General features: G+C 54.3%; 3 protein-coding genes across 3 annotated transcripts; all 3 read right to left on the bottom strand.

Moving 5' to 3' along the window:
* Positions 1–788: 788 nt before the first annotated feature.
* Positions 789–1,228, bottom strand: BBK36DRAFT_1111500 (hypothetical protein; the record flags this gene model as incomplete). The annotated part of the gene is made up of 3 exons (XM_024889708.1): positions 789–830; positions 896–981; positions 1,060–1,228. 3 exons carry the CDS (start codon positions 1,226–1,228, stop codon positions 789–791), a joined length of 297 nt encoding a protein of 98 aa, XP_024752675.1.
* A 4,188-nt stretch (positions 1,229–5,416) lies between these two features.
* BBK36DRAFT_1137793 (hypothetical protein) lies at positions 5,417–5,915 on the bottom strand (the record flags this gene model as incomplete). The annotated part of the gene is made up of 2 exons (XM_024893197.1): positions 5,417–5,684; positions 5,869–5,915. The coding sequence occupies 2 exons, from the start codon at positions 5,913–5,915 to the stop codon at positions 5,417–5,419; spliced, it is 315 nt and encodes a 104-aa protein (XP_024752674.1).
* Positions 5,916–8,638: 2,723 nt separating this feature from the next.
* Positions 8,639–10,060, bottom strand: BBK36DRAFT_1109484 (hypothetical protein; the record flags this gene model as incomplete). The annotated part of the gene is made up of 1 exon (XM_024889481.1): positions 8,639–10,060. One exon carries the CDS (start codon positions 10,058–10,060, stop codon positions 8,639–8,641), a length of 1,422 nt encoding a protein of 473 aa, XP_024752673.1.
* Between the last annotated feature and the right edge of the window lie 165 nt (positions 10,061–10,225).

The following is a 10,225-nucleotide window of genomic DNA, read 5'->3' as shown; positions in this document are numbered from 1 at the left end:
CAGAATACACCGGGAACAACGAAGGCCGGACAAGCGGCTTGAGTAGAAATGGGAGGGCATTCTGTTGTTATACTTGTCTTCTCAGTTCTTCTTCTGAGGCTTCTTGTTTCATGCTCTATCACTTCGGAGGTCGGCAATCCAGCTGCTTGGTGGAAAGGGTGGGCTTGACGCCGTTTTGAATCAACTGTTTGAAGTCCATTCATTCATTGTACACTTCATGAATCGCGCTCTTCTGCTTTGTATGATCTCCATCTGATATCCAATGACAAAGTATAACATGTGTAGGAGCTTGCGTGAGATGACCCCTTTCACCTTGCGGTGTCATAGTGGCATCGGAACAGAGTTCCCTACTCATTAGCTGAAGGCCTGTATCAACCAGATGAGTCTTGGATCAATATAGACTTTTCTTCAGGCGTACAATATGGGTCATGTGTTTGTGAGCATCATGACCATTTGGTCCTTGCGTTGTTGCCGGGGGATGAGTGTGTGAACCGCGATGGGATGTTCCCAATTGCGCTCAAGTTGTTTGATGCCGACGATACAAACTCAATAATCGTATTTCACAATCATGCAAAGACGAAGTCAAGTCGGTCGGACGTGCATATATTAACTAGGGATGCTCTACCAGCCTATTTTCAGGCCATCACCAAAAAACCCCAAACTCCTCCCCCTTTGCCTCCCTAGGAAGCAATCTCCATCCCAAGTTGCGCCGTGAGGCTTTGAGAATAATACCGATGCTGCTGCGAGCAGAAAGAATCTGCTGCCTAGGCCATCATCTAAAGAGGTATTTACTCGGGAAGAGCATCCTGGCACAGAACACCGAGATCGGCCTAACCACAACCCATTAGAATACAACCATTGATGAGAGAGAGTTTGGCTGCAGAAGAGAACTTACAATGCCGAGGGTGCAGCACTTGGCCTGGAGACCCTGGCGGGCGCAGATGGCGTCCAGGGGGTTGAGGATGGAGGAGACCTCCCGAGCTGTGAGGCGAAGAACATCCGTCAGCTCAGATGTTCACACTTTTCAGACTGGGAAGAAGTATGTCCACGGAAACTTACGAGTCTCGCAGTCGAGGTACAGGAGGTCGAGGATGCCGGCACCGCAGCACTTGGGGATGTTGTTGGTGACGCCGGCGGTGCAAGGGCCGTCGAAGTACTCGGCGGCTTCCTGGGCGGGCGCGGCGACGGCCAGGGTGGCGAAGAGGGCGATGATGGCGGAGAACTGCATCTTGAAGGTTGTTTCTGTTGTTTTCTTCTTGGGAAGGCTGGAGAAGATCTGAATGCGGATGGTGATGAGAGAGATGGATATCCAGAGAGGGACGAATGGCTCCTATTTATGCCTTCGGACGGTCGGGCTCGGTCCTCGGTTCCCTCTTGGCTGTCTTCCCACGAGCGTCTCTTCTCATTGTTTGTTTTCCGCTTGCTCCTCTGGTATGCCCATTGCCGCTGTCTTTGACTCGAAAATTGACTCGGTCCTCCCTTGGTCGCCCTGCTTCTGCCGCTTTTCTCGTTGGACGTTGATGTGAGACTCCCTTGCGTCGGGCGTGCAGTGTCCGCTCCCCTCGGCCAGCGCATTTCCGCGAAGACCCAGGACTCGACGGGCCGAGCGTAAATTTAAGCTATGAGGAGAAAAGCCGCTCGCGCCGTCTTTCGCGCAACTAGACATCGACATCGGAGCGGGCCGTCTTTCCTTTCCACTCTCTCCTTTTTCCTCTTCGATATTCCTTGAGGATAGCAGAGAGACCGAGAGAAAGCGCCCGTCAACCAAACCAAAGCGCGTCCAATGTCTGCGAAGGGAATTTAATACAAGGGAGAGCCCGCCTTGCATCACTAGATGAGAAATGGGACAGTGTTGGCTGGGCGCCTGTGGAGAGGATTTTTTGCGAGACATTGGCCGAGTCGGCCGCTCTCCCATCTTGCTCTCCCTTGGGTCGGGCTGACATAGAACGGTGAGCTGGATGAGAAAGATCCCGTGTCAACGTGTTTCTTTCAAGCCACAGGCAATACTATGACAGCATGTCTTGGTTGGAGGATAAAGGGACTCGGGAAGGGGGCCTTCCGTCGGATCGACCTGTCAGTGTCAGCTGAAGTTCAACGCGGCTGGTGTTTTGAAAAAGGAGGACATACAATGCCAAGCTCGAAGTGATACTTCACAGCTCTCTCATTCAATGCTACACGTTCCAAAGCACCGATATCAAGAGGAATGGACGTTATTGAGCACACATATCTACACCCCCGTCCAAGTCTAAGCCAGCGATGGAATCGGCGCAAGAGTCGTCATACTAGTGGAAGTGCAGAGTCGAGGAATGGCAGAAATCTTGATATCACTGGCCGCGTCTCACAATTACTACTACTACTACAAAGTTATTGTTGATCTCGGGGGCCCGAAAAGAGGCCATGAGACCGCTTGTTTTGGAGTCATCCCGTATATCTGGGTCCAGCATACATAGCTCCGGATACCAATACAGAGTGCACTCTCTCCCATTATTATGAACAAGGGAGGAAATATGTAACAGGCAGCAACATCAGAAGCAGGAGCAGCAGCAGCAGCACTACCGATTGCTCTGCATGGTCCTTGTCCTTGTCATTGCAATGAACGCGTCGTAAACTCGTCAAGCCGTCAGAAGCATTACCATTACACGACTATCATGCGCAACGGCTGTGTGGCGCATCACTCTTCTCCCCAGGTCAATCGATTCAACAGAGTCGAGTAAAGGCGCAGATAGGTGGCGTAAGGCAAAGCGTATGCCATTCAAGCTGAAGCTTCATAATCTCAGCATAAGTCTCTCCAGCTCTAGCACAGACACTGTCCTTCATACCGGTACCAACAGGGCAGCTCTCATCACCGCTGAGAAGTAGTCTTACACATGCGTCCGGTGAGAGCTGCATGTTTCTGCCTTTCTCGAGGGAGAGACAAGATACGCCGTGACAGAGCAACAGCAAGAAGAACCGAGTTGGCGGTCAGGCTCGGCTTACAGCTTCTGCCAAGACGTGCGGGTGATGCAGTTGAAGTCCGACACGGTCAGCCGTCCACCGGAGAAGCATCACGGGTGGTCTGACAACTCAATCCTAGACCTTTTGTTCTCCGTCCTTCCCCTTTGCCTCTTTCTTCAAGTGTCAAAACAAGGTCTCGGCCAGCCTTGCGGCCAGGACGCGCTGTCAATCATTGTAAGCGAGAACGATGCCTAATGAGTATGTAGTTTGGAAGTTGGCTGCATGTTTTTCCTGAACGGATCACATACACCCTGATACATCGGTGCTTTTTTCGTCCGTTCTTCGGAGTTGCCCTCCAAAGAATGATCGTGAGAACTTTCTTTGTTCATACCTTAGAGCCTCACGAACAGATAGAGCATGGGGATATTATCCACAGGCTAAAAGCATGCTGTAAGAGGAAGGATGACAATGCCCGTTGCCTGTGAGTTCGTGAAGGATGAAGTCGTTCGATTGTAGGTGTAAGTGCGTATACGTAACGTACGGCGGACTTCGTTTACCGCATTGAGTTGTCCTGCACCCTGGTCAACCTGTCATCGTCCACAACGCACCATGTCATATCAACTTGCATCACACTTGACATCGTCAGCTTGCCAGCAGACGGAGCAAACTAACCTTCTGAGACATCACGGATCATCCTTCCCTTGCCTCGTTGTCAGGGAGCCTCTTCCGTATTCGGATGATCATATCCATGATCGATTCATGGATGGAATTCCCTGTCTGATCATTGTTGTTCGGGCAAGTCGTCGCCGAATGGGTGCGTCTTCCTTTGACGGCAAAGGGTGCAGTCAGCCACATTCGAATCCTTCTAGTAGTTCGCCTTTCTGGGAGTGCCGAATAAAGCGAGTCTGGTTCCCTTGTCAACCCTAATCGGAGTCCAAATGCGGCAGTCAGGAATTCCGGAGGATCATTCCGACCCGCCGCGGAGGCGGAACTGCAATTGACAGCAGCGCGAGCAGAGCACTAGCTGGAGAACCCTGCGGCGCATGTCATCAAGTAAGGTGTAGTCTGATAACGCAGGTTGATGACATGCTCATGATAGGCGACGAGCATGCGTAGGCCATAGCATTGCGGATGAATGTAGGGCACATACCCTGTACTTGTACGAAAGAATCATTGGGTGAAGCTCTCTCGTGACTCTTCCTTCATGTCATCATCGTCTGATAACTTTGCAAACTGGATCGCAGTGTAGGGTGGCAGGCCTACATGTAAGCGAGGCTGAAGTTTGCACCTCGACGGGAACGAGAACGAGCCGCATCCTTGCAAGAGCATCCGCCTCGTAGTGAGGGAAGCAGAAACATATACTTTCCATGTCGGGTATTACACGCGAACACGGAATCGGAGTTGATGCAACCAGGAATCTAATTGCAACCCTCGCTGTTGATCTTGAAAGGGTTTTGAGTGTGCCTCATCTTTGATGGGCTGTTCTGGTGTGTAAGACGTGGTATGCATGCTATCGCCAAGTCGCTCGTATCTATGCGTGCTTTTACGCGCATCGGAGAGCCTTGACCAGCACTATAGAACTGCATGAATGACAGGACAGCTGTGATTGCGCTCCTGTTGCTCACTGGCCAATTCCATGTGGTAAGTCGTGGCCATGGTGCGTTTGTTTGAGGCGCAATACCGTCATGCGCCGTGACTCCTTGCCCCGGATGAGCAGCTCGGCAACGTCTGTCGAGGCTTGGCAACAAGCCAGTATGCTGTCCATCGTATCTGTCCCGTAGAGGCATTTTATCACGTAAAAAGAGCCCGCTGTAACCCTCTCGGCTGGTGAGGTTGCTCCGTGAAATCAGCCTTGGTCGAATCCAGGGTTTGTGTTTCATTCTGCTGCATCAGGGTGCGCCCACCCAAGCGCCGCTAGACAAGCTTCATCACATATCCTGCTCCGTGCTCGAACACGGTGGTATTATGCGGCCCGGGGTGCTGGACTGGAATGGTAAACGTTGATCAGCGACCCCGCAGGGCAAGAAGCGGACACTACCCTCATTTCTTATTCAGTCCATGGGTGTTCGTTGGGGGAACCGGGGATCGATGGCATGGGGGAGCGAGGGACCCCAATCAAAAGCACGTGTAGCCAGCCTTTCTGTCCCATATCACAAGTTGACAGACCACATGTTACAACTGTCGCAAACTACAGGTAAGCTGCAGTTGAGGATGAGGGGGGTTGTTTATGCCGTCGGACCCCATCAAGCGCCCATATTCTCGATCGAGACATTGACGTCGCTGTTGCTCATGACGCTGTTGGTAAATGTGCAAGGTAGATTGTAGCTGCTGATGGTAGCATCACATCGTTGATCTTGCTGATATCACATATTTTGTGGCTGCTGCCATGCAGGTGGTGGAACGGAGTACCCAAGATGATGACGCTCGGCCCTGTCTGTTCGGTTTGAGCTTCCTTGGCTTCTGATACCGACTCTTTGCATGCTTAGCTTCTTTGGGTATGTTGCCGGATGTCAAGTTGTTTGTTGATAGCGCTAGACCAAGCCTCTGCTGCAACTGGCTCAGAACGGATCGACTCTCCTCTGGTTGGGTCCAAGGAGGCCTGGGTCGAGGCACGCATTCCAGACGCATCCCACGGGTGTGATTCGAGAGCTGCGGTCGAGAGTGGTACAGCAGCACTTCGGGCGTTGCGTGGCACAACGTGCCACCAGTTGTCTGGGTCCTGCGATCCAGCTATCTGGGTTGCGCTACTGCTGTGTAATAATGGTATGTATTAGCAGAAGCAGAGACTCTTCCAAGGGTGGAAGTGATACAACTCATACCTGGATGCAGCACTTGGGAGCCAAGAGAAGGAGGCGTATCTTGGCCCCAAAAAGTAACCATTGGACAGGGTAAACTCCGTCGTTCCGCTTGTATGTACTTGCATCTCATACCTACTTCCGGGCGAGTAGGCAGAGCTGCAGAGCTACAGAGCTACAGGGCATGCTTGCACTCCGCGTGTATCGAGAATGTTCCGTAGCGCCTCTCTAGCTGTACTGACGTGAGATGCTATGGAGCAAGAGTCGCCTTTGCCTGGGAACCCTGAGGGCAAGTGGTGATGCGACTGGCCAAGGACCTGTACGAAGTATGGAGTATCAGGACCGGGCAGTGTCACAACGCATGCCGGACCCTTGCGAGAGACCGCGGTACTGGCATCGGTAGATCCCCAGAAGCCCTGACTCGCGCCATCAATCACAGCTCGGGTGGAGTGAGCAATGGTGCGATTGTGAGCGAGCGTACTCGTATCAATCTGCTTTCTTTTGTTGGCCTCGACAAGCCCGATCGCCTGTACGAAAGAGTTAATCCATGTTTCAGTCAACCACCAAGGGACACTCACACCAGGTGACATGCTGTTAGGTTGCGGCCGAGCAGCCCAGCCTCATCTTTATTGCCGACTTCCAGGCACTGCGCAGCCGACGATCCAAGCAACATGCCGTGCTTCGTAGTACTCCGTGCCGCGATGCCATGGTCTCGGAGCCAGGTGGCCCTTGCCCTGAACCCTTCTCATACCCGTACTTGTATATCCGTACATGCAATACCGGCTGACCGGGCCAGTGCTGCTTCCAGACCTGTGACCTTTCGGTGAACAATCGACCGACAAGGTGGTGCGGAGTCCGTCCGAGAGACGTGTGTCTGTCCTGTACTCCGTTGAGCATGCCGGCTCGTCCAAGACACATGCCCATGCCTGCGCATGTACTAAGTATCTCGTGTGCGAGTGACATGTCGGCTGCTGTAGCTCGTTGACTGCGGACTGTGGGCCTGGAGACTGTAGACTGGAGACTGTAGACTGGAGACTGTGGATTGCTGTGGATGGAGTTGAGGCAGCCAAACGATCCAGGTCCGATCATCACCAGGGCGGTGTCTGATTTGCCGGCTCTGTCCGCCTGCATCGTCAGGTACATGCGGCCCACGCAGTCCATGCGCCGCGGCGCAAGTACCGTCTGCAGCATCCTCAGGCCCAATCCCGACAATAAGGTACCTCTAGCCGCAGTGCGGACCACGCGCTAGCTGACGTACCAGTCGGGCACGGGTCCTTTTCTGCCGTGATGCTTCTCCAAGCTTCATCTCAGCCTCGCTTCCTCAAACCGCCCGTCGTCCTTCATGCACATCATCCCTCGTCCGCCATTGTCCAACATGCTTGCTTACATGAAGTATGTATTATCCCCTACCAGGCATTGCCAAGCGCACGGCCTGTCCCATGCCGCTCCATGACGGCAAACAGCATCCCCAACAGCTGCGTGCTGCCCGATTGGGCTACGGGAAAAGTTGCAAACAATCTCAGGATCCCTCTGACCTCGAGCCCTCCAATCGGGCCCCGTTCGATGGCTAACCGTGTCCGCCGCTAGCAATGTTTGCTTCGCCGGCCAGTGCGAGCTCCTCCCTCGGCGTTGCGGCGGCCAGTCGGCTTCTGGAATTGCTCCTGCTGTTGGTCCGGGGGTCCTTTTTTCTTCATTGAGGCTCCGTCAACGCATCCATTCGCTATCGCCATCGTATTGTGTGCCACACCTGCGTCCTCGCCCACACACCAGCACGGAGCTGCCACCGGCTTGAGAACGCGGCTTCTATCTCGACCCGGCTGCCTGGTGTCTCGTGAGGGTATTGCTGCGTGGACAGCCACAGCCTCTGGTCCCCCGTCTCAGATCATCCGGGCCTGGTTCATCATTACATGTACTCGCTTCCGCAAATCTGTCGCGTGGCGTCCATGGATCAATTGCCCTCCAGCATGCTGGCTTGGGGACTTGCAGCTAAATTCTCACCGCTTGTCGATTGGATCCTCCCCCTGGCCTTGGGCCTTTCCTGGTTCTGCCGCGGATACCGGTTCTGTGGGACCCCGCTCGTTTACCCCCGGTATTGATTGCTTCTTCCATCTCTCCCGCCCAATCAGCCGCCGCTGTCTCAACCACATTGTCGGGTTCACCACCGTTGGCCGGCCGTCCCCCCCGACTGGCACACGTCATTCACAAGCCGGCTCTAAATCTGCACCTTTGCTCAACTAGCCCGGGAACCTGGGTAGGGCCACACACGCAGCGTTTCAGCATAGGCTCTTGTTCGTTGCCAAGTACCAAGTCACCTCGTTCTCGCTTCTCCCAGAGTTGCTACCACCCGTACTAGCTGTATAGGCGAGAGAACGCCTAGAATCCCGCTGACCAGGGCACACAATCTTCTCTCTTCGAGCCGACTTTAGCCTGTTGCCGCCCCTAATCCATGGCTCGGCCCGCAGCCTGGGTCGATTCCTGGTTTTGACAGGCAGTGTGATACGGAGTAGAAGAGCCATTCGGGTGTTTCCTTAGGTGACTTGACCTTGCTACCTTGTTCAATCATCGGCGAACCGAGTATTCTAGCCCGTTTTGTGTCTGTGAAGCAGAGAATGCAGATTACTATTCCGCATTGCAACTAACATGCCCTGTACGGTACTTGTAAATGCGGGTTACCATTGAGACACACAGACAACGAGCTAATACTAAGATGCAGAAGCACTGTTAATTCGATTCGACTGGTCACATTATGGCACCTTCGCTTTGCTACTGTACTGCAGCAGAGCGAGGGGAGGGGTAGCTAGTCATGCCCGTACAGTACACTTTTTCGAATCATCCTTCCATCATCGCGCTGTGGTTGGATTGGAGAAGCGACAATTGCGCTGGAGCCACCTGGTTGTCCCCTTCAACCGCTATTCTAGTTGAGTTACCCATTGCGTCCACTCCGAGTCCTCCTTGAGCCGCTGAGCCGTTTCTGGCGCGGTCCAGAGCATGATCTCAATACCGTCGTGGATGGATGGCAGGATAATCACAAACCCATCCATGAAGGCCGGGAAGGCCCATCGGAGGGCCTTGATGTCTCCAAGCTCGGAGCCCCAGCGAGCCTCCTTGAGCATGTCTCCCAGCCGGGCTGGGGCCGTGACTAGCACGTCGTAGTTGAGCGGTGGCAGCAGCTTGTTGGCCACGTTGCCGCATGTCTGCAGCGCGCCGGTCAAAGACCAGATCTCTTCCGGAGTCCACCAGTCGATGGAAGCCGTAACCTTCTTTGCGAGAGCATAGAGTGATTCAACGCCTGGAGCTTCAAGCTCTTCCGCTGTTGCATTGGCCTTAGCCAGAGCAATGGCGTTTCCAGGGTACTCGAGGGGCAGCGGCGGCTCCACGCGCCTCCTCACATTGACCGAAGTGATAAGCGAGCTCTGGGAGACCTGCTTCTCCGTCAGTCGCCGGGCCCTACTCACTTGCTTCCAGATAAGCGCGGACAGTGTCGCATTGGCTGTGACGGATGCTTCCTCCTTGGTCCGGGGGACGGTTGCGTCTCGGAGAGCCTCGAGCTTCGCCTGGGACATGGCCCAATGGGACACTCGGATGAGTTTGGCTATTCCTTCATGGTCGCCCGAGACAGCCTTCTGCAGGACCTTGGCCTGCATGTCCTCGTATGATCGATCTGGGCCAACCTGGTATGTGGGGAACTCTGACAGCGGGCGCTCCATGCGTGGACCGAAGAGCTGAAAGGCGTCCAGCGATTCGTTGCCCATTCGTTGCTCGTCGGGGACGACTAGGCCCTCCGACACAGCGGCCACATGCTTGGCCCAGACGGCCACGAAGGTGCCCATGCCCTGGGCGTCCATGACCACATGATGGCCGCCAAAGGTAAGGACAACGCCGCCGTTGATCAACGTCGCCTGCAGCGTCATGACGGGGCTTCGTGCAGAATGGCCCAGAGGGCTTGGGGCAAACTGAGACGCAGGAAGCGCGGAGAAGGGAAAGTTGCGGCGCTCCAGGTCCTCATAGTCGACGTCTGGCAGCTCCTTGACATGGAACCAGACGCCCGAGTCCTTGTGATATTCCAGCTGGATGGTGTCGTCCTTTGGGTCCAGCGGGATGATGTCCGCCGCCAGAATGTTGAGCTCGTCAATGGCCCGCGAGAGGCCCTTCTTCAGATTGTCGAGAATTACGGGCCGGAGCGAATGGTCTTCGACTTTAAAAAAGACCATCATTGGGAGAATGACCCTGACCATGTATTGGTCAAGCGGTGTGACTGATATCCGGCCAGGCACGAGCGGGATGCTTGGCCGAACCAACGTCTTTTCTGAGAAAGAGGCAATTGAACCCATTGTTGCAAAATACGCACAGGCCGTGTGCAGGAGATGTCGTCTTTGTGCGGAGGAGGAGGCGATGGTGTATAAGCTGCTCTGGAGATGGGATCTGAATCGCCGGGTCGGGGGTAATTTTATACTACCCGCGGCCCTCTTGAGCTATCGACGCACCGGCCGTTGGAG

The sequence above is a fragment of the Trichoderma citrinoviride genome (assembly GCF_003025115.1).
Source record: "Trichoderma citrinoviride strain TUCIM 6016 unplaced genomic scaffold BBK36scaffold_2, whole genome shotgun sequence".
Classification (NCBI taxonomy): domain Eukaryota; kingdom Fungi; phylum Ascomycota; class Sordariomycetes; order Hypocreales; family Hypocreaceae; genus Trichoderma; species Trichoderma citrinoviride.
This window is presented reverse-complemented; position numbering and strand designations above follow the sequence as displayed.